This window comes from Canis lupus, chromosome 5, assembly GCF_003254725.2.
Source record: "Canis lupus dingo isolate Sandy chromosome 5, ASM325472v2, whole genome shotgun sequence".
Taxonomy (NCBI): domain Eukaryota; kingdom Metazoa; phylum Chordata; class Mammalia; order Carnivora; family Canidae; genus Canis; species Canis lupus.
This window is the reverse complement of record NC_064247.1, coordinates 24,327,010-24,352,252: the sequence shown is the minus strand read 5'-3', so window position 1 is coordinate 24,352,252 and position 25,243 is coordinate 24,327,010. Positions and strand designations below refer to the sequence as shown.

Sequence of the window (25,243 nt, the reverse complement as noted above, 5' to 3'; positions counted from 1 at the left end):
AGATCATGCTCTGAGCTGAAACCGAGAGACCAATGTTCAATTGACTGAGCCACCTAGGGACCCCAAATCCCTGTTGAATTTATGTTGGGTATTTATCTGTAGCTCTGAGGTGAAGGGTAAGAACTCCAGTTTTCATACTAGACTCTAAAGTTAAATGAGAGATATAACTAATACCAAGAAGGCTGACATCCTTCTAAGGGTGCCAAAAGGAATGCCTTGGCATTCCAAGGCCATGACCTATGTAAAAGGTTGACGTTGCTACCATGAGGAAATTCTAAAATTAGAAGATTCCAGAAGTAGCATTATTATTCAAGCCTGTTTCTTTATTGGGGAAGAACCAATGAGGGATGAATTCATCAATTCTTTGTATGAGTAATGAAGATGCAACTATGTAAGGAAATTCACACAAGATTGGCATTAATTTTGTATTCTAGCCAGAGATCTACCTCTAAATTGCTACGGGAACTTGGGAATGTCATTTAACTTATGTAAATCTCAATTTCCTTATTTCTAAACACTTTATTGAAGTATGCATTTAATGCCAATTATTCTAATCAAAAGTAAACAAGTATCAATAATCTCTAGAGTAAACTTAAAATTAGATCAGTATCATAGAAATGCACTGTTTGGGTCATAAGATTTAAACCTAAAGAGCTTCCTATATGTGTTTGCATTCCAAAATCATCATGCATGTTCTGATAAGCTTACTATACAGGCTTTTTATTACCTGATCTGAGAAAGTGTGTGGTCTAACTTCTTCCACAGAGATGACATAATTGCTGGGACATCATTTGACGTTTCTAGATCATAAGAGGAAAAGTTTCTTAATAAATACTGTTGAAGAAAATGCATCATTGAATTCGGACACAAAATCAACGAGGAAAATAAACTTTTCTCTCAGATGTTGACATATGTAAGAAACTAGGAAATAAGCCTATTGTGTAAAATGACCTGCAAAAAATATAAATGAGACGGTCTTCTTAAGCCAGTGAGTATCAGATATAATATGAGGGGAAATGGACATCTATAAAGGATCTGAAACTTTTATAGATCATATTTCTATCTTCTTTGTGTTAAAGAAAGACAAACTGTTTTATTTTTTAAAAAAAGGTTTTTAAAGATGCAATTCCTGAAATCAAGTCACAAGCTCCACTAACTGAATCAGGCCCCCTAACAAAAGACAAACTATTTTAAATCTATTTTATTTGAGATCATAGGACATTTGAAAGTTAATTAAAATAATCTGGCTTATAACATCATAAAGGTTATGCAAACTTCTCTGAGTCTACACGGAAATTATTTTTCTACAACCACTATTTTTATGTCCAAATCAGTGCAATTGCTCAGCAATCCCTTAACAGAAGCCCTACCAGTTATTAAAATTACAGGTAAAATACCCGAGGACTCAAATTTTTTTAGAATGTGCTCTACAAGCCCAGAGTGATGGGACACTTCTAGGATATTTAAAATCTTTACCATATACTTAATAAAAAACCCTTAACCAGAGAAAGCTACCCAACATCAAGATGGGATTAAACCTTTATATTGCAATAGCATATTGTTTCTGAAGTTATTTACACTCTAAATATTCCTGCAAGAATCCTTCTCAAGGATTAGCACTGTCCTATTTTCTATGGTTTCTAGTGCTGTGATCTTGGAGGTTATTTGGCTTCTCTAATTCTCAGTTTTCTGATAGAATATTAGAGAATGAAGGAAACAATTTTAATTCCCCCTCTAAAATATTAACTTAGGCAAGTATTACTTTATATTCTAGTTAATATAAACCAGAATTTTATGACTGGTTCCTGTGTTGAGATTTAGACTACCAAGAACTTAAAATATTGGCTTGAAATTCTAGAATACATGGTAATGCCTATTTATCAGTTTAGACCTAGTTTATACCTAGAGTATGAATTATTTTTTAAGAAAATTATTTTGTTATATTCACTAGCATTCAGATTTTTGCCATTTATCAATATAAATGTAAAGTAATTAGATATGCTGAGATATGTTTTACTGGGAAATAAGAGACAAGTGTTCTTTTGGCTTTTAAGAGGCATCTTTACAAATTATTTCTAATTAAAACAATTGGATAAATGCTGTATAAAACAGAAAAGAATCCCTGACCCTGAATTCTTACCTTTTGCTTTCATAGCTACATATTCATTCAAAATTGTTGTCAAGTTTTTTCCAAACAAGGACTGAAAAGAAAAAGATCAAGCATTACAAAAATTGTGCAAAACTACCAATAATTTCCCACCGTGAAATATTTCACTATAGAAAGTTATAAAAGATCTGGATTTTCTGATGAAGAACAGGTCATCAAAAATGAAAAGTCACTTAAGTTAGGGGTTGCACCAAATCTCTAAGTCAAGAATCTTGCCTGTTTGAATAAGACACTGTGACTATGTTTCTCTAGCTAAAATAGTCCAAAGGCAGAAAAGCAGTTTTCAGCTGTGAGGTAGGGATCCAGTCACCTAATTCTTTTGTTTGTTTGTTTGTTTAGTTTTAGTCACCCAACTCTATGAAAACAATAAGGACCCATTCCTAATTTGCCTTTTCTATCCTGAAAGCCATGTGAACTTGCCAAAAAACAAAGTGAAAAAACACTGTACATAAGAGAGAGCCTTCTCAAGGATCAGCACTGTCCTATTTTCACTCCCAACCTCTCACACGTTCATTACTGAAGTGCAGGTTTTTATTACCTCAAGATTGAGGTCATTAACAGAACGAGGAGGATGGGTTTTTAGAACAGACAGTTCTGGCTTCAAGTTCAAAACTATTATATGTGTGACATATCTAGAATTTGGAAGGCTTACTTTCATATGTAAAAGTGGACTTAATCTCAATTCATAGTCATTTGTTGTGAAGATTGAGTAAAGATACATGAAACATGTCTAAGACAACATCTAACATAGGACAGGTGATCAGTGGCCCTTTCTGTCCCGAAGATTTCTACTTTGCTCTTCAGTCTTTACTAAGTCTGAGAAATTTGGGGATTTGCTTAATACTACCTTGGTCATCATACCATGCTTTATTTCTAGTAGCTAATAATTAATGATGGCTAGTATTGCATCCCCCAAAATTCATGTCAGGACACAATGAGAAAGTGGCCATCTATTAAGCCAGGAAGAATGCTGTTACCAGGAACTGAATCAGGGTAATTGATCTTGGACTTCCCAGCCTCCAGAACTGAGAGAAGATACGGGGGGCTGAGCGTGCATGTAGCTACTGGGGTACCACCACGGCTGGGCTCTCACAGCAGAAAGAGCCACACAATCACACAGACATGCTAATCCACATATACAAACATACCTATGTCTCTGTATAGATTTGTACCGATACTAAATATGGCTTCAGAGTGGTATCTCCGGCTATAAACCACTGCCACAGGTTTCATTCTCATGCTTATTTGTGTCTTCTTTCTCCCAGAGAAACCTGGCTCCCATTATCTACAATACCTTTTACTTATTTGTTGAGAATGGCTAATTTAGAAGAACTGAGAAATTTATTTAAGATTCATTTATGCTGTTCAGTTTTTGACCATCACAGATAAACATCAGTGTGCAGGTTTTTGTGTGAACATGTTTTTCAATTCACTTGGGTAAATATCTGGGTGTATGAGTACTGGGTCACATGGGGAATGAAGGTTTAATTTTATAAACAATTGTCAATCTGTTTTTTCAAAGTGGTTGTATGATTTTACATTCTCATCAGCAATGAATGTGAGTTCCTGCTGCTTTGCATTCTTACTGCTAAGGTTCTGACAGTTTTAAATTGTTTACATTAGTTAATCTAATAGGTATATACTGGTATCTCCTTAGAGTATTAATTTACATTTTTCCAATGACTAATGATTTTAAGCATTTTTTTCATAAGGTTATTGCTGTCTTCAGATCCTTGCCTATTTTTTTTTTTTTTAATTTTTATTTATTCATGATAGGCACACAGTGAGAGAGAGAGGCAGAGACACAGGCAGAGGGAGAAGCAGGCTCCATGCACCGGGAGCCTGACGTGGGATTCGATCCCGGATCTCCAGGATCGCGCCCTGGGCCAAAGGCAGGCGCCAAACCGCTGAGCCACCCAGGGATCCCAGATCCTTGCCTATTAAAAAAAAATTCAATAGTTTTTTTTACAAGGTACTCTGAGTACAAATCCTTTATCACATATGTGATAATATAAACATTTTCTTCCAGCCTATGGCTTGTAATTCTTTGAAGTCTACTGCAGAGCAAAATTTTTAATTGCTACAAAGTTTACCAATTTTTCCTTTTATTGTCAGTGCTTTTGGTATCACATCTAAAACTCATCATCAAACCCAAGCTTACACAAATTTTGTGTTTTCTCTTAAAAAGTCTTATAGTTCTGCATTGCACATTTGGTCTATTATATATTTTGGTTAGTCTCCGTACGAGGTATGTGTAGAGGATTTTTTTTAAATTTGGAAGTCTAATTCTTCTATCTCCATTTGTTGATAAAATTACCATTTCTCCACTGAACTGCCTTTTCACTTTTGTCAAAATCAGTTTTGTGTGGGTCTTGTGTGGGTCTGCACTGGGCTCTATTCTGTTCCAGTGATCTAAGTGTCTACGTTCCCCTAATGCCACTCAATCTTGATTACTAGAGGTTGTAAGTCTTATAATCAAGTAATGTGAGTCTTCCAACATACCCTTTTTTGGAACTATTTGGGCTATCCTAGTTCCTTTGCTTCTCCATATAAAATTTAGAGTTCACCTTGTTGCTATCTACAAAAATGCTTATGGGGACTTTGACTGTAATGGATATATAGATCCAAAATGGGGAGAAATGACAACTTAAATGAATGTAGTATGTTTGATATTCTCCACGTGTAGGTTTTATAGATTTGTAGGTTTTTTTCAAGTTTCCTCCACAGATAAGCATGTTGTCTACAACAGCTGAAATGAATCTAGGGAGACATGTTCAAAATAAACTAGCAAAATAATATATCAAATAACATGACCCCTAACTATGTCCATTATATTCCAGATGATACTCTGTTGGTCTACTGATATTCTAAAAAGAGGTGACAGGATAACAAAACACCTGTTTTACATTTCTCTGAAGTAAGCAACCAGATATAGGAAAAAAAAAATTGCTGTAAGATACTACAGAACAGGTGGCTTAATAATAGACATTTCTTACTCTGAAGGCTGGGGAGTCCCAGATCATGGTACTAGCCGATTTAGTTACTGGTGAGGGCCAACTTCCTGGCTTCTATACATTTCCATTCTTGCTGTTTGCTCACATGGCATCTCCTCTGTGCCTCTTCAAGGAGAAAACTCTCTCTCTTCCACTTCTTGTAAAGGCAATAATCATATCACAAGGAGCCCAACCTCATGACCTAATCTAAACCTAATTAATTCCCAAGTCTCTACCTATAAATACCATCACACTGGTGGTCAGGGTTTCAACATGAATTTTGGAGGGATGCAAATATTTAGTTCATAGCAGGCAGAAAACAAGTGAGCCCTAAAACAAACAGCAGTGAAACTAATTAGAAATCACTGTCATTTTGAAACTGATTCTTAGAAGCAAAGTTGCCAGCTTGGGCATAAATGTGTGAAAAGAAGAGCTGGTCGTTTTTAGGTCTTTCCAGTCATGCATGGATATTATCAAATCTCTACCAATTTTGATGCTGCTAATGAGCGGATGTTAAGACTGCTGTTGATGGTCTCTCATGTTGGTCAATGAGGAACTACTTCTCATAAGGAACAAGTCACTCACCAGTAAGCAGGCTGGGATAAAACCTTCATCTGTACAGTGTTCTGCATATTCTTTTAAATTTGAACTTTCCAAAATAAAAGTCTGGCAGGTAGAAGTGAGGTTTTCCTGTTGTAAATAACCTAAATGAAAAACAGAAGGTTAGGTAATTTCAGTAACTTCTGTACTTTCTCCAAAATGCTGTAGAAATGCAGTTTCCTGTCATATATGGAACCTCAGGTACAACATGCTGTACTTCTGCAGCCTTGCCCACAACCACTGGTTTATGCTGCAGTACAAAGTAGTCTCAGAATAGATGGTGGTTTGATGGAAGATACTCTAACTAAACTAGAAACAAATTGATGAAGTACAATGAATGCACAGTAATGCTCACAAAGGAATAAGTATTGACACATAACTGGAGAATGAATAAAGAAATGACAAATGTTTTTCTAATCCATATCCTCCATACTGACCAGGCTGGCAGATGGTACAAAGTAACTTAATGGATTATAAAAAACCCACATTCTCCCAATGTTGCTATTTACTTGTACATTTCACTTAATTGCTTAACAGTTTAACAGAAAAATGAACAGAAGACCTGCTTTAAAGGAAAGAAGGGTTCTCCTTTGATTTTTAAATTTATGTCATTTGGGATCAAGACACTTTCACTGACAGCTGTAGCATTTACATCTAATGGACACTTAGGGAGCAATTTTACTGATCAGTGCTTGGTACCTGCATACACCTGAATTCTCCATCTGTCTCAAGTAGCAACTTATCCTTCTTCTGTTCCTTAGTGTTATTGGGGATTACCTAAACACACCACTAAAAACAGCAGGATCGTATAGAAAGTACATTGGATGGGATTTTGGGAGACCAGGTTCTTCTATTCGGTTAAATCTGCATTGTGAATTGGGGGGAGGGGGGCAGGAATCACATATCATCTGGGACTCAGTGCTTCATCTGTAAGGCACCACACTTGCCTTGACAATGGATCAAATATGGTGAAATTACTTCCTTGTGTAAAGTCCTTCAATCATTTCCCATAGTACTCAGTTTAAACTTCTAAATTCTGAGCAGCTTCAGCTGGAATGACAATATAAGGACCTCCAAAAATCCTCTCCTTATAAAAGCAACGAGAACACTAGCACAAATTATTAAAAACAAAAAAACCTTTTTCAGGGCTCTGAAAATCAAAGTTTTGGGAGTATTTAAGAAAAAAAGAAGAATATCCATAATAATGAAAAGTGTGGCATTTTAACTTGCTCTACTCTCATGCTCATCTCCCCAGCTGAGTGGTATACTTGTTTTAAATGTGATTACAGGCTGTTGATTTTCATACAGCCTAGCAGCGAATGGAGAGGTCAGAGAGGGCTGGAATTTGATTTGTGTGAAAATTTCCTGGAAACCTCCACTTGTATGGCTTGACTTTGAATTGAATCAAAATTCACCCAGTGCACAGAACCTGTTCCTTTAAGATGTCTGCTTAAAACTATCAGCAGGCAGGCAAGATGGTGGAGGAGTAGGGTCCTCAACTCACCTGGCCCCACCAACTTACCCAGATAACTTTCAAACCATCCTGAAAACCTACAAATTTGACCTGAGATTTAAAGAGAGAGAACAGCTGGAACACTACAGAGAGAATGGTTTTCACTTCTAACAAGAATCATCTAGGGTGAAATTTACTTAGGCCGTGGTTGATATTCTTGACGCAGCCCACTCATACACTACTCTGCACTGAGCAAAATGACTATAAAGGACTCACCACAAAAGAATGAATCAGAAATACTACTCTCTACCAGAGTTACAGAATTTGGATTGCAATTCAATGTCAGAAAGCCAATTCAGAAGCACAATTATAAATCTACTGGTGCTTCTGGAAAAAAGCATAAAGGATTCAAGAGACTTCATGACTGCAGAATTTAGATCTAATCAGGCCAAAATTAAAAATCAATTAAATGAGATGCAATCCAAACTGGAGGTCCCAACAACGAGGGCTAATGACGTAGAAGAAAGAGTGAGTGACACAGAAGACAAGGTGATGGCAAGGAAGGAAACTGAGGAAAAAAGCGAAAAAGACAACGACGAGGAAAGGTTAAGGGAAATAAATGATAGCCTCAGAAGGAAAAATCTACGTTTAATTGGGGTTCCAGAGGACGCCGAAAGGGACAGAGGACCAGAAAACATATTTGAACACATCATAGCTGAGAACTTCCCTAATTTGGGGATGGAAACAGGCATTCAGATCCAGGAGATAGATACCCCCCCCAATCAATAAAAATCATTAAACACCTCAACATTTAATAGTGAAACTTGCAAATTCCAAAGATAAAGAGAAAATCCTTAAAGCAGCAAGAGACAAGAGATCCCTAACTTCTATGGGGAGAACTATTAGATTAACAGCAGACCTCTCCACAGAGACCTGGCAGGCCAGAAAGGGCTGGCAGGATATATTCAGGGTCCTAAATGAGAAGAACATGCAGCCAAGAATACTTTATCCAGCAAGGCTCTCATTCAAAATAGAAGGAAAGATAAAGAGCTTTCAAGATAGGCAGAAACTGAAAGAATATGTGACCACCAAACCAGCTCTGCAAGAAATATTAAGGGGGATCCTGTAAAAGAAAGAGGAAGCCCAAAGAAATAATCAAGAACAGGGACTGAATAGGTATTATGATGACACTAAATTCTTATCTTTCAACAGTAACTCTGAACTTGAGTGGGCTAAATGATCCCATGAAAGACGCAGAGTTTTGGACTGGATAAAAAAGCAAGATCCATCTATGCTGTCTACAAGAGACTCATTTTAGACCTAAGGACACTTACAGCCTGAAAATGAAAGGTTGGAGAACCATTTACCATTCAAATAGTCCTCAAAAGAAAGTTGGGGTAGCAGAACTTATATCAGATAAATTAAAGCTCATCCCAAAGAATATAGAGTAAGAGATGAAGAGGGACACTAGATCATACTTGAAGGGTACACCCAACATGAAAACCTAACAATCATGAATATTTATGCCCCTAATGTGGGAGGTGCCAAGCATATCAATCAGTTAATAACCAAAATAAAGACATACTTTTCTTTTTTAATAAAGACATACTTAGATAATAATACACTAATAATAGGAGACTTCGACACGGCACTCTCTGCAAATGACAGATCTTCTAAGCACAACATCACCAAAGAAACAAGAGCTTTAAATGATACACTGGACCAGATGGATTTCACAGATATATATAGAACTTGACATCCGAACGCAACTGAATACACATTCTTTTCAAGTGCACATGGAACTTTCTCCAGAATAGACCACATTCATATTGCGAATAGTCACAAATCAGGTCTCAACTGATACCAAAAGACTGGGATTGTCCCCTATATATGTTCAGACCATAATGCTTTGAAACTTGAACTCAATCACAAGAAGAAATTTGGAAGAAACTAAAACACATAGAGGTTAAAGAGCATCGTGCTAAAAGATGAAAGGCTCAACCAGGAAATTAGAGAAGAATTAAAAACATTCATGGAAAAAAAAAAGATTCATGGAAACTAATGAAAATGAAGATACAACTGTTAAAAATCTTTGGGATACAGCAAAAGCAGTCCTAAGAGGGAAATACATTGCAATACAAGCTTCTCTTAAAAATTTGGAAAAAACCCCTCAAATACACAAGCTAACCTTGCACCTACAGGAATTGGAGAAAGAACAGTAAATAAAACCTACACCAAGCAAAAGAGAGTTAATAAAGATTCGAGCAGAACTCAATGAAATAGAGACCAGAAGAACTGTAGAACAGATCAACAAAACCAGGAGTCAGTTCCTTAAAAGAATTAATAAAGTAGATAAACCCTTAGACAGCCTTATTAAAAACAAAAAAGATTCTAATTAATAAAATCACAAATGGAAAAGGAGAGATCACAACCAATACTAAGGAAATACAAATGATTTTAAAAACGTATTATGAGCAGCTATACACCACTAAATTAGGCAATCTAGAAGAAATGGACGCATTTCTGGAAAACTGCAAACTACCAAAACTGGAACAGGAAGAAATAGAAAACCTGAACAGGCCAATAACCAGGGAGGAAATTGAAGCAGTCACCAAAAACTGCCCAAGACAAAAAAGTCCAGTCCAAATGGTTTCCAAGGGGAATTCTATCAAACTCTTAAGGAAGAAACAATACTTATTGTACTAAAGCTGTTCCGAAAGATAAAGGGACAGAATACTCCCAAACTTGTTTTATAGGCCACATCACCTTAATTCCAAAACCAAAGACCCCACCAAAAAAGAGAATTATAGACCAATATCCCTGATGAACACAGATGCAAAAATTCTCAACGAGATACTAGCCAATAGGATCCAACAGGACATTAAGAAGATTATTCACCATGACCAAGTGGGATTTATCCCTGGGATGCAAGGCTGGTTCAACACTCATAAAACAATCAACAAGAGAAAAAACAAGAACCATATTATCCTCTCAACAGATGCAGAGAAAGCATTTGACAGAATACAGCATCCATTCCTGATCAAAACTTCAGAGTGTAGGGATAGAGGGAACATTCCTCAGCATCTTAAAAGCCATCTACAATAAGCCCACAGCAAATATCATTCTCAATGGGGAAACACTGGGAGCCTTTCCCCTAAGATCAAGAACAAGACAGGGATGTCTGCTCTCACCACTGCTATTTAACATAGTACTAGGAGTCCTACCCTCAGCAATCAGGCAACAAAAAGACATAAAAGCATTCAAATTGGCAAAGAAGATGTCAAACTCTCCCTCTTTGCAGATGACATGATACTGCACCTAGAAAACCCAAAAGACTCCACCCCAAGATTGCTAGAACTCATACAGCAATTCAGCAGTGTGGCAGGATACAAAATCAATGCCCAGAAATCAGTGGCATTTCTATACATTAACAATGAGACTGAAGAAAGAAATTAAGGAGTCAATCCCATTTACAATTGCTCCCAAAAGCATAAGATACCTAGGAATAAACCTAACCAAAGAGGTAAAGGATCTATACCCTAAAAACTACAGAACACTTCTGAAAGAAATTGAGGAAGACACAAAGAGATGGAAAAATATTCCATGTTCATGGATTGAAGAATTAATATTTTGAAAATGTCAATGCTACCCAGGGCAATTTACACATTCAATGCGATCCCTATGAAAATACCATGGACTTTCTTCAGAGAGTTGGAACAAATCATCTTAAGATTTGTGTGGAATCAGAAAAGACCCTGAATAGCCAGGGGAATACTAAAAAAGAAAACCAGAGCGGAGGGCATCACAATGGCGGATTTCAAGCTGTACAACAAAACTGTGATCATCAAGACAGTATGGTATGGCACAAAAACAGACACAGATAAATGGAACAGAATAGAAAACCCAGAAATGTGCCCTCAACTAATATGGGGGCAACTAATATTCGACAAAGCAGGAAAGACTATCCACTGGAAAAAGGACAGTCTATTTAATAAATGGTGCTGGGAAAATTGGACAGCCACATGCAGAAGAATGAAACGACCATTCTCTTACACCATGTACAATGATAAACTCAAAATGGATGAAAGATCTAAATGTGAGACCAAAAAAAAAAAAAAAAAGAAAAGTGAGACAAGAATGCACCAAAATCCTAGAGAACACAGGCAATACCCTTTTTGAACTTGGCCACAGTAACTTCTTGCAAGATACATCTATGTAGGCAAGGGAAACAAAAGCAAAAATGAACTATTGGGACTTCATCAAGATAAGAAGCTTTTGCACAGCAAAAGAAACAGTCAACAAAACTAAAAGACAACCTACAGAATGGAAGTAGATATTTGCAAATGACCTTTCAAATAAAGGGCTAGTATTCAAGATCTATAAAGTACTTATGAAACTCAACAGCAAAGAAACAAACTATCCAATCATGAAATGGGCAAAAGACATGAACAGAAATTTCACCAAAGAAGACATATACATGGCCAACAAGCACATGAGAAAATGCTCCACATCGCTTGCCATCAGGGAAATACAAATCAAAACCACAATGAGATACCACTTCACACCAGTGAGAATGGTGAAAATTAACAAGACGGGAAACAACAAATGTTGGGAGGATGTGAAGAAAGGGGAACCCTCTTGCATTCTTGGTGGGAATGTGAACTGGTGCAGCCACTCTGGAAAACTGTGGAGGTTCCTCAAAGAGTTAAAAATAGAGCTACCCTACCACCCAGTAATTGAACTGCTGGGGATTTATCCCAAAGATACAGATGCAAAAGATGAAAGATGAAAGACCGAGACACCTGCACCCCAATCTTTATAGCAGGAATGTCCATAATAGCCAAAACTGTGGAAGGATCCTCAGTGTCCATTGAAAAATGGGTAAAGAAGATGTGGTCTATATATACAATGGAGTATTACTCAGGCATTAGAAACAACGAATACCCACCATTTGCTTCAACGTGGATGGAACTGGAGGATATTATGCTGAGTGAAGTCAATCCAAGAAGGACAAACATTATATGGTCTCATTCATACGGGGAATATAAAAAAATAGTGAAAGGGATTAAAGGGGAAAGGAGAGAAAATGAGTGGGAAATATCAGAGAGTGTGACAGAACACAAGAGACTCCTAACTCTGGGAAACAAACAAGGGGAAACAAACAAGGGGTAGTGGAAGGGGAGGTGTGTGGAGGATGGGGTGACTTGGTGACGGGCACTGAGGGAGGGCACCTGACAGGATGAGCACTGGGTATTATACTATATGTTGACAATTTGAAGTCCAATAAAAAAATATAGAAAAAAAAAAAAACCCAAAAAACTATCAGCAGGAATTGCTTAATACTACAGTTGCCTCTGATGAAGAATGTGACAAACAAGCTAAAGAAGATAAAATACAGAGACAAAAGCTGGGGTAGGAGCAGTCCATAGCAGGCTCTGAAATGCTAGGATATATTTCTGGGATTTTAGAAGGACTTGTGCAAGTGTAGGGCAGCACACACACTCAGAAGTGATCTGATAAGGCCCTAAGCCCTCACCTCTGGTTTACCAGTAAGGCTCTGAGTTAAGTGGGAAGTAAAGGCTAAGGCAGAGTTGCCAACTGCTTAGCTGAATGTTGAAGCATGCCGCAACATACACACAATCCCTTGGCAAACAATTAGAGACTTACAGACTCCAAGCATTAAAAAAAAAAAAAAATTAACATTCAGTCATAGGATATAAACTAAAAAAAAAAAAAGTCAAAAAGACTTTACATAAAGTCAAAAAGACTTTACAGAATTAGTTCCAGAACTGCTGAAACAACAAGAAAGAGCCGTAACAAATATGAGGGAGGCAGGAGAATCTGATTATGAGTTGTCATGTTATATTATTTAAAATGTCCTATTTTCAACAAAAATTTATGAGAAATGCAGAGAAACATGAAGTATGTCCCATATACAAAGGGAAATAAAAGCGGCCAATAAGAAATCATTCCCAAGGAAGCCAAGACACTAGAGTTAAAACTTTAAAAAAATAGCTATTTTATTTTTTATAAAATTTATTTGAAAGCAAGTGTGTGAGAGAGTGTGTGAATGAGGGAGGAGGGGCAGAAGGACAGAGAGAGAGAAACTTTAGCAGACTCTACACTGAATGCAGAGCCTGATGCAGGGCTTGATCTCAAGAGCCAAAACCAAGAGTTGGATGCTTAACTGATTGTGTCACCTGGGTGTCCCAAAAATCAGCTATTTTAAAGAAGTTCAGAGAAGAAAACTAATCCTATCTAAAAAAAAAAAAAAAAAAAATTATGAGAGCAATGTTTCATCAAAAAGAAATAAGAAATTATACAAAAAAAAAAAAAAAAAAAAAAAAAGGGCAGAAATTCCAGAGTTGAAAAGTATAGTAACTGGGTTCCTAGATGGCTCAGTTGGTTAAGCGGCTGCCTTTGGCTCGGGTCATGATCCCAGGATCCTGGATCGAGTGCCGAGTCAGGCTCCCTGCTCAGAGGGAAGTCTGCTTCTCTTTCTGTGCTTCCCCTCTGCTTGTGATCTGTCTTTCTCAAAAATAAAAACAAACAGAAAAATATAATAACTAAAATGAAAAAGTCTCTAGAGGGCAGCTCAAGAGCAGATGTGACGAGGCAGATGAAGGAATTAGTGAACCTGACAGAGATCAAATGACATTATCCAACATAAGGAACAAAACCAAAAAGTATCAGAAAAAGTTAAGTCTTCGAGACCTGTGAGACACCACATTTGTGCCAATATAAACATAATTGAAGTCTTAGAAGGAGAAGAGAGAAAGAAAATGCAGAGGGAATATTTGAAGAAATGATGCACAAATATTAAACATCAAAATTTTAGAAAACACAATCTATTATTTATCCAGGGAACTCTATAAACTGCAAGTAGATAAACTGAAACAGATCCATATCTAGATACCTCATAATCAAACTATCAAAAGACAGAAATCTGGAAAGCAGAGAGGAAACAGCTCATCACATACAAGGGATATTCACTAAGATTAATAGCTTTTTTTTTCTCATTAGAAACCATGGAGGCCACAGGCAGGGAGGTGATGACACAAAGCGCTAAAAACAACAAATAAGGTCAAGCAAGACCAGCAAAACCCCTTCAAAATGGAGACATTAAGCTAGTCTTAGATTAAAAATAAAAAACAAAGCCCAGAGAAATTGCTATCATACTTGCCCTTTAAGAAACATTAAAGGGAGTCCTTTAGGCTAAAATGAAAGGCCACTAGACAGTGAAACAAATCTATGTTAAAAAAAAAATAAAAGAACACTACTAAAGACAACTGTACAGGTAAATATAAAACAGTATAAATTAGTTTTTGTTTGTAACTCTCCTCTGCTTTAAGTAACAACTGTATACAGTAGTAAGTATAAATCTGGGTTGGTGACCATATAATTTTAAAGATTTAATTTATATGATCTTAAAAGCAAAATGAAGGGGGAAAACAATGGAGTTATACAGGAGTAAAATTTTTATGTACTATTGAAATTAAGTTGGTACTAATCCAAACAAGATTGTTTTAAAAGTTACTTCTAATTTCCAAGCAATCACTAAGACAATAACTCAAAAATAAAAAATATAAAAGGAAACAACAATGGGTGATGCCTGGGTAGCTCAATTGGTTTTAGAGTCCAATTCCTGATTTCAGCTCAAGCCATGATCTCAGGAGCCTGGGACTGAGCCTGGCACAGGGCTCTGTGCTCAGCAGGGGGGCTGCTTGAGGATTCTCTCTCCCTCTGCCCCTCTCTCAACTGTGTGCTCTCTAAAATAAAAATTAAGGGGAATAAAGAGGAAACAACAATGGAATTAAAATGGTAAAAAAAAAAAAAAGGCAGAGAAGAGTAACAAGTAAAACATATATAGAATACAAATAACAGAATGGCAGGCAAAAATCCTCATCTTACCAGTAATTACATTAAGTGGTAATGGATTAAACAATCAAAAGATACAGACAGAATGAAAAATATGATCCAACTACATGCTCTTGACAGCAGACACATTTTACATTCAAAGACACAAACAGATTGAAAATAAAAGGATGGAAAAAGATATACCATTCATACAGTAACTAAGAGCTGGAGAGGCTATACCAGTAGCAGACAAAATAAGACAAATATTGTTAGTAGAGACAAAGATAATGATAAAATAATCAATCAAAAAGATAACAATTACAAGCATATATGCATGTTACAGGCAAGGAAGGCCCCCAAAAACATGAAGCTGAAACTAACAAGTGGAACAAGAACTAAACAATTCAACAATAAAAGGTACAGACTTCAACATCCTACTTTTGCTAATGAATAGAGAGCTCAGTAACAGAAGGCTTGATCACTATAAATAAACTAGACCTAATCAACATCTATAATGTAGTCCACCCAACAATAGCAGAATATAAATTCTTCTCAAGTGCACGTGAACATCCTCCAGGATAAACCACACTTTAGGACATGAAAAGTCTCAATAAAATAAGACAAATTATAGAGAGAATGCACTCTGACCACAATAAACTGAAATTAGAAATCAGTAAGAAATTCACGAATATGTAGAAATTAAACGACACTCTCCTAAATAACCAAAGGGTCAAAGAAGAAAACAAAAGGAAAGTAGAAAATATTTTTATTATAAAGGGATTATAATAATAATTATAAAGGGATTACCAAGGGATACTATGAACAGTTGTATGCCAACAATTTAGCCCAGGTTAAACAAGTATTTAGAAAGACATTAACTAAACTGACTCAAGAAGAAACAAAATCGGAATCAATCAATTACAGACTGCAGTGTAGTAGACTGTTTTCATAAAGAAAGGCCTAAGATCAAATGGCCTCACTGGTGAATTCTATCAAATACTGAAAAAAGTTTCACTGACTCTTAAAAAAAATAAAGGAGAGAAGCTTGCCCATTTCATTTGGTAATTTGGTAATAATCTGATACTAACACCGAAGACATCACAAGAAAACTACACATCAATATCCCTTGTGAAAAAGCAGATGTAATAATTCTCAACAAAATAACTAGCAAACTAAGTCCAGTAACTTTTAAAAGTGGTTATACACCATGACCAAGTGCAATTGTGCCAGAAATGCAAGACTGGTTCAATAAAACAGAAACAAATCCGTGTAATACATTCTATTAACAGAAAAGTTGACCTCATACATTGTATTAATAGAATAAAGGTCAAAAGCATGTTATCATCTTAACAGATGTAGAAAAACAACTTGACAAAATCCAACACCTTTTCATAATAAAAATATTACGAATATAAGGGAATTTCTTCAACCTGATAAAGGCACTTAAGAAATTTCCACAGCTAACACAATACTCAAAGGTTAAAGAATCAAAGCTTTGTCCCTAAGATCAGGGACAAGAGCATGCCTGCTCCTGCCATTTCTTTAACACTGTACTAGAAGTTCTAGTTTGGGCAACTGGGAAAGAAACTAAAGTAAAACGCATCCACATCAGAAAGAGAAAAAAAAAAAAATCAAATGTCCTCATTTGCAGATGACATGCTGTCACATATAAAAAATGTTAAGGACTCCACATACACACAGAAAAATTATTAACGCCAATTAATGACTTCAGTAAGGCTTCAAGACACAAGATGAATAGACAAAAATCAGCTGCACTTCTATATACTTGCAATGAACAATCCAAGAAAGAAATAAAAACAATTTCATTTACAATAGCAACAAAAATACTTAGAAATAAGTTTAGCAAAAGAAGTGTATTATTATACTAAAAAACTACAAATATCACTGAGATAGACTAAATAGACAGATAAATCTCTCTTGTTCATGGATTAGAAGAGTTAATGTTTTTCAAAGTCAATACTCTTAGATTCAACACAGTCCCTATCAAAATCTTAGCTGCCTTTGTGTAGAAATTAATAAACTGATCCTAACATCCACAGGGAAATACAAGGGACCCAGAGTATTTAAAACAATCTTGAAAATGAAACAGTTGGTGGACTTACCCTTACCCACTCCAAAACTTACTGTAAAGCAATAGTAATCAAGGTAATGTGGTACTAGCATAAGGATAGACTTAAAGATCAATGAGGCAGAATTCACAAAAGTCCAGACATTTATGGTCAACTGATTTTCAAAACCGGTGCCAAGTCAGCTTAATGGAGGAAATATTACTCTTTTCAACAACTGATGCTGGGAGAACTGGATACCCACATGCAAAACAATGAAGTTGGACCAAAAAAATGAAGTTACACCTCATACCAAATATAAAAATTAACTAAGAAAGGATCATAGATGTAAATATAAGAGCAAAAACTTCAAAAGTCTTAGAACAGAACACAGGTATAAATCTTTTTGATGTAGGATTAGGTAACGGTTTCTTAGGATATCTAAAGAACCATCAACCAAAGAAAAATTAGACAAACTGAACTTCATCAAAATTAAAAACATTTGTGCTTTCAAGGATACTCTGAAGGAAGTGAAAAGACAATGGGCAAAATGGAAGAAAATATCTGCAAGCTATCTATCTGATACTGAACTGGAATCCAGAATATATAAAGAACCACTAAGCACATGAGAAGAGGCTCAACTTCATTAGTGATTAGAGAAATATAAAATCAAAACCACAATGAAATATACCAACTCATACCCACTAGGATAGCCAGAATTAAGAAGGATAGTAGTGAGTACTGGCAAAGACTGACGAAACTGGAAATTCATTCATTGTTGGTAGGAATGTAAAATGGTACAAATATCACTAGATAATCACTTGGGAAATTCTCAGAAACATTAAACATGGAATTACCACATGATCAAGTGAATCCACTCTTAGGTATATATCTAAGAGAATTGAAACAGTATATCCAAACAAGACTTGTAAATGAATGTTCATAGTATTTTTTCTTAATAGTCAAAATGTGGAATATCTCCACAATGGAACATTATTCAGCCACGAAAGGTAACTACTTCAACTGGCAAATCTTGAAAACAAAAGTTCTAAAAGTCAGATACAAAAGGTCACAAATTATAGAATTCCATTTACTTGAAAAATCCAAATACAGAAATCCACAGAGACAAAGATAAATTAGTGGTTGTTAGAGGATGGGTGAGCGGGGCAAATGGGAGTAACTATTAACAGGGGTTTCTTCTGTGGATGATGGAAATGTTCTGGAATTAAGATAGTGATGTTTGTAAAACATTGTGAATATACTGAATGCCACTGGATTTTATATGTTGTGGTAGGTATGTGAATAATCACAATTCAATGAAAAAATGTAATCCTAAATTCTTAATATGTTACATGAAGCTCTACCTGTTTTGCATCCTGGTTTCTTCTTTAGCCCTTCTCTCATGCCATTCTCTCTCTCCCAGACTAACTGGTCTTTTAATTCCTCAAATTCACAAAGGCTCTGATATCAAGACCACTGTATACTCCATTCCCGTTGCTTTGGGTAGCTTATTTTCTTAGCTTAATTCCAACTCATTCTTCAGGTCTAGGGTTAACTACTACTTCCTCAGAGACTCTCTTTTTTTTAATCCTCTCAGTATGTGCATACTCACTCCTTTTATCAGATAATAGATTCCCTTTCACCTACCTTTGTAGTAGACTTAGCTCAGTGTTAGTATAATACTCAAGTATTTACTAAAGCAATTATTTAGGTCTCTTCCATCTTTAAAATGATATGGTTCTATTCTTTTCACCCGGAACTGTAACTTTAGGCCCTCCAAGGCAAAAAATTAATGAGAGGGTCTCTGAAGCCATTATATATAAAGATTATAAAAGCAAAGGGCAAAAAAATTGTCATCCCCAAACATTTTAGGAAATGCCCTAGGAACACCTGGGTGGCTCAGCAGTTGGGCAGCTACCTTTGGCTCAGGTCATGATCCTGGGATCGAGTCCTGAATTAGGCTCCAGCAAAGAGCCTGCTTCTCCCTCTATGTCTCTCTTTAATAAATAAATAAATCTTAAAAAAAAAAAAAAAGAGGAAATGGCCTAGCTGGGATCTGGAAATCAACTCACCACTTTCTACTTATAGTTGATGAATCAGTTTTCTAACAGCTTGCTAACTAATGCCTTAAGGAGAAACGAAATACACAAAAACTGTGTTTTTGAGTAGGGGAAGACATTTAGAAACCACAAATCTTTTATTTCATATACTACTTCAGTATCTACATTACTGAAGGTGTGAAATGACCTCAAATGTGAAATTATATCAAAGGTAGATTGCTATTCCCCCCCCCCCCACTTTTTATTTTTCACAAATAACCCAATATAAACCCTTGTAATTCTATAGTCAGCTGAAATCATTTCTATGATGGTTTGCTTTTAGACAGTTACATTATTTAGAATAGATCAGCTCCTACGATTTGACAAATATAGACATTTAAAATGTGTAAGAACCATTGGAATCACTCTGGCATCGGGGCAGTTGGGAGCTTTTTACATGTTTAAAAATTAAAACTAAAGATAATTTCTTTTCATAAGAGTTTCAAAAGTACTAAGCACCCCAGATGTATTCCTAACCACTTGAGACTTCTAACAGGTGGTGGTGTAAAATCAAATTACTTAAAGTGGATTTGCTTTTCTGTAGATCAAAAATTCTCAAAAATAACATAGCCCTAAGGGGATGAAAACTGGTACAGGAGAGGCAAGGGAATAAAGAGAACATCACCCTTTTTATGCATAAATCATAGATGTACATACAATATATGAACAATATATTTGTGACATTAAAATATTATGTGGGAGATTAGGGGGGAAAAGTCTAAAAATATTCCTTAAGGGTGTAATAATGAAATAAAGTTGAGAAACTCCACCCTAGACAGAAGGTAGTGATAGAATTAACCTTTCTCAGAAAAATATGGTCATTTGTGCTAGCTACCCTAGGCAAGGAATTATCACAGATCAGATAGTTTGCGGTTTATCAGAAGACATTACACTTTAGTATACACTTAAGAGGCTTTGTTAAAAAGACTAGATTACTTCTATAAAGTGTTTAAAAGTTACAACGTATCTTAAAATAGCAATATCTAAGATATTTATCCCCTGCTCTTAAAAACATACCTACTTTGGGCAATCTAGAGTTCCTATTTTGTTATTTATTTGTTTCTAAAGATTTAATTTATTTGAGACAGAGAGCACAAGAAGACGGGGAGGGCCAGGAGGAGAGGGAAAGGCAGGTTCCCGCTAAGCAGAGAATCCGTGTGCGGCTCCATCCCAGGACCCCGAGATCAAGACCTGAGCTGAAGGCAGACACTTAAACGACTGAGCCACCCAGGCATCCACAGAGTTCCTATTTTAGATTAGACTTGATGCATTTTGTTTTACTTTTTAGAAAAATAAAGAGCTAAAGTTAATAAACCAATAGTGGAGACAAAATGAAATACTAAAAGGAATCCAAAAGAATGTAGGGAAAAAGGAGCAAGAAAGAAATGAGACAAATAGAAAACAAATAGCGAGATAGTAGATCCATTAAAAAAATTTTTTTTTTAAATTAAGTAAGCCTCTACCCAATGAGGGGCTTGAATCCATGAACCCAAGATCAAGAGTCCCATGCTCTACAAATTGAGCCAATCAGGTGCCTAGAGATAGTACATTTAAACCTAATTTAGCAATCCTACATCTCAGTATTTACTCAAATGAAATCAAACATGTTACATAAAAACTTATAAGCAAGGCTGCTGTAAAATTTTATAAGTTTAAATAAGTTCTATAAAACCCAAATATCCATCACTGGTAAATACATGAATAAAATATATACATATAATAAATACAGCAAAAAGACAGGTGGGTGGGATGGATTTATATGAAGCTTTCCTTAGAGTAGGGTATGTTAAAAATAGAACAAGTTCCTGAATAAATGGGCAAAAGAATAAATGCATGGATAAATGAACAAATGAATAAAAATCTATGATCAAGGAACTATCTTCCTTCACTGTTCTTTGGCATTTGAAGAAAAAGCAGTTTACAGGACGCACGTAAACTCTTGGACCTCGGTTTCTCCCATCGTATCATAGAGTAAGCAATTGCTACTTTTCTGGGCCCTTCAGAAGATTAAATAAGAGGTGAATAAAAGATTTAATATATTTGGTCCATAATCACAGAAAGCTAGAGTAATGTATAAAGCTCTGACGAAGGGGTGTGGGTAGCTAAATCCTGGAAAATCAGGTAGAATGGCTTATTATTTCTGCAGCCTGGTTTCTGGTAGCATTATCACTGGTTTACCAGAGAAGGAAAAAGACTTTTTGGCATCCTCCACATGATCCATTTTCTCATGTGCAGATTGATTATGTGCTTATACTGACAACTGATGCATTTCCCCCAACTCTTATAATGTGAGTTATTAGACATGATCATAGGATTAAGTTTATACTGACAGTGTTCCTAGGGATTTTGCTAGTTCCTTTTGGTTTCTACTCAAACTTAAGAGATTAGATTTGGTATTGTGATTTCACCTTGTTTTAAATATTTACAGATCCTTAACTCTTAGGTACTTCTGACATTCCAATAAATTTAAACCTCAAGTAAAAACATTCCTTTGGGGTCTTTTATTTTGTTCTGATAGCAAATGCTATTAAAACAGTATGACTTAAACCTGATTTCTAAATGAGATATCCTCTAGCAATCGAAATATCTGATGTGGTTGTTATTAATCCATTGCAAAGTACACTTTACCCCAGGGAATGTTGCTCTAAGAGAAAATTAAAACCTAGCTACCCACATCAAAGCCCATGAAGTCATTAGGTGGCCCTTCAGTATATGAGCTTGATTCTCTCACTGGGCTACAGGGCACTAGGAACCCTCCCAGAGTTACTCACAAGCACCTCCTGCAAGCAGATTTATCCAAGAATCACAAATTTAGACCTGAGATGGACCTTGGGCTTCCTCAATTTGCAGAGGAGGAAACTGAGCACGGAAGACATTACATGGTTTTTCCAGGATCTACAGGTGGTTACACGAAGAGTAAGAAAAAAACCCAAATCCCCACAGCATCCTGAAATCATATAGCCCAAGTGGTCCTGAAGGTGGACTGAATTATTCTAGACTAATGTGATTTGGATGGTGGAGTTATGATTTTAAAGACTTTTAAAAAATTTATTATTGAGACACAGAGAGAGAGAGAGAGGCAGAGACATAGCAGAGGGAGAAGCAGATTCCCTGCAAGGAGCCTGATGCAGGAGTTGATCCTGGGACCCCAGGATCACGCGCTAAGCCAAAGGCAGATGCTCAACCACTGAGCCATTCAGGTGCCCCAGTTTATTCTTACACATTTCATTTATTCATTTCAGAAAGAAAGCGAGAGAAAGCATGATTGGTGGGAGGGGCAGAGTAGAAGGAGATGCAGACTTCCCGTTGAGCAGGGCGCCCAATTCAGGACCCCAGGATCACGACCTGAGCTGAAGGCAGAAGCTTAACGACTGCGCCACCCAGGCACCCCTCCATCAGATGACCATGATGACCACTATGTGACTAACAATAATAATAGGAGGAAGTTTTAGGTATAAATTATTCCAAATCTCAAATGTCACAATGAAAATACAAAATAGTGAGCAACAATGGCTTACTATAATACAAAAACTTACTCAATTACCATCAGTCATTATTTCCTTTTACTCCTAAATACATCTCTAACATAAAAGAACTATCCTTTATGTAAACTTACTGACAAAGCTGGACAAATAGGTAAGATAGCATGCCTGAGTTTTCCTTTTAAAAATATTGTCTTCGGCCTACTTTTCAGTGGAAGTTGTAATGAGTAACAAGTTAAATAGACTGAAGGAGAAATATAACTTGAAAAGAAAATGAAGATAAATCCAAATTTTAGGAACTGAGATACCAAGAGTCTGCCTTTTCTTCTTCCTATTTATGGAGAGAGAAAGCTAAAGAAAGAGGTGCCTGAGGAAGAAAGTAAGAGATACTAAATCCCCCTACCTGAAAATATCTACTTTACATATTCTAACAACTTTCCAGAAATTACTAATTTAATGATTATTTAAAAATGTAAGCAATTCTTGGGAAGACTTTACTTACAGTGCTTTATATTATTAGATCCACAAATAACAAAGTTTCTGTCTATAAACAAGTTACCTAAAAGGACCCAGAAGATACATACACAGTAACTGTAATACAAAGCAAAGGTAGTAAAACAAATAGGACTTTATGGGAGAATAGGGGATTGAGAAAGTATGCCCAGACTTGGGGAAAATTATATATGTTACAAAGAAGTGAATCTTGAAGGATGGTTGGGAAAATCCCAAAAAATCTCATGAAAAGCACACATGGAGAGCATGTTAGGGAAATGTGCCCAGTTTGGAGGAAGCACACGTATATGATGGAGAACAGGTGGGAGATACAATTGAAAAGACAGAATGGGTAAGGATCCAAAAATGCTGTAAACTGCATCAATGAAATATTTTTATGAAAACAAACAAACAAAAAACAAAAAAGAAACACAACCTGAATAAATAACAGATGACAGAGTAACAATCTGACTGAATGACAGGTATTCAGTAGGCAAAAAGAAATGTTATGATCACAGTTGTTTTATAAATATTTATACTGTCTTAGTAATATACAGTGAATCGGATCAGTGGCTGTGAACCTTTCAGGTGTGTCAATTCTGATTCTGCGTGCTTCCAAATCTCTTCCCCCCCTCCCGTGCTGTGTGATAGGAAACCTGACCCCACACAGGCAGTGTTTCCTAGGCTCTATGTCAGCTGGCTTCTGGCTGTGTTCAAACAATGGGAAGCACTGGTGGGAGACCGGAGGGCAGTTGGAAGAAGCCATGTTGTTTTCCTCCCATTCCCTCTTTGCCTCAGTAGAATCTCCTCTGGGATTACTGCTCCCTCACCAGAAAAGTCTACCTTCCATCTTCCAGAGAGAGAATCCAGCCCCTGGACTGCTTCACATCTCCTAGTTTTCCTGATTATCAGAGTGGCTTCCTTCTGCTGCTATTCTCTGAGTTGGCTCACTTAAGCTGCTTTGTCGTCTTAGTTTTTCTATCACCAGTGTAACCAATTCCCTCATTAAATCCCCCCACGTTAAATACTCAGATTGGTTTCTGTTTTCCTGAATGGATTCTGACTCACACAGAAAGAACAAACCTATTTAGAAACTAAAAAAAAAAGTTCTGGATCTTTCACTTATAAAAATGCCCCACCTGACACAAATCTTTACAGTTTTGAGGGCTTCCAAGAACTTTCAGAGCCTATTTTATTAATCCCAGATCAAGAAAGCTGAGGACAAAAAGGTTTCAGTTTAGGAAGATGAGAAAGTTCTACTGGTAGATGATGATGATGGTTACAGATTGACGTGAATGTACTTAATGCCAAAGAACCGTACACTTAAAAATGGCTAAAATGTTGTATATATTTCTGTCATGTATATTTCAAAAAAAAAATAATAAAGTAAACACGAGCAATGAGAAAACACTCTAAGGGTTTCACAGAAGTGATGTACAATGCTGTTGAAGCACTTAAGGAGAAATTAATAGTTATACTTGCTAGAAAAGGTTTCAGAGATTGTGGATTTTATTTGGAGAAACTTGCAAGTACTTTGGTATGCCTAGAGCATAGAGGAGACATTGAGAAGCAGCTAAGATCAAGCAGGAGAGACAGACAGGATCAGCCCCACAGGGCTCCTCGAACGACATGCTGAGAAAACGGAACTGGTGTCCCATGGGTAATAAGCAACTCTCCTTTATTTTGGCAGGTACAATATTAACAAAAAGTACAGCAGGACAACAGCTGGATGTAGCTGAAGAACAAGGGCTGGTTACATGCAGTGAGGTGCAGGTCAGCATGTTGAAGAATAAAAGGGAGGTGGAAAGTAAGAGTTCATTCTTTGATTTGTAAAAGGGTGGCACAGAGCATGACATAGAATGTGAGGTGAGATCTAAATATTTTGGGGTATGTGGGGGGAGGGACACATGTCTGAGGGCAAAAGAACCTTATTTTGTGAACTCTAAGGGGAACTTGTCTATTCTTAGCATTTGGCAGTGTCTAATACTAAGTACCCGAAATTTCTTTAACGTTATGAAAAAAAAAGGAGCCAAC

The 25,243-nt window shown here is 36.4% G+C and overlaps 1 protein-coding gene and 1 long non-coding RNA gene across 6 annotated transcripts in view; one reads left to right on the top strand and one right to left on the bottom strand.

Moving 5' to 3' along the window:
• Positions 1-25,243, bottom strand: part of LOC112671394 (protein NPAT) — a 63,977-nt gene that overhangs the window by 36,240 nt on the left and 2,494 nt on the right. For all 5 annotated transcript variants that reach the window (XR_003143597.3, XR_003143596.3, XR_004816269.2 and 2 more), the window contains exons 2-4: positions 5,746-5,864; positions 2,141-2,201; positions 728-800 (exon numbers count right to left, since the gene is read on the bottom strand). Coding sequence is in view for 2 of the 5 variants with exons in the window: in XM_025465648.3 (XP_025321433.3) it covers positions 728-800; positions 2,141-2,201; positions 5,746-5,864 (253 nt within the window). In the remaining 3 variants the exon portion in view is untranslated. The remainder of the gene's footprint in view (positions 1-727; positions 801-2,140; positions 2,202-5,745; positions 5,865-25,243) is intronic.
• Positions 254-25,090, top strand: LOC112671398 (uncharacterized). Its single transcript, XR_003143601.3, has 3 exons — positions 254-391; positions 766-988; positions 24,900-25,090. It is a non-coding gene; the product is annotated as an uncharacterized LOC112671398 (long non-coding RNA).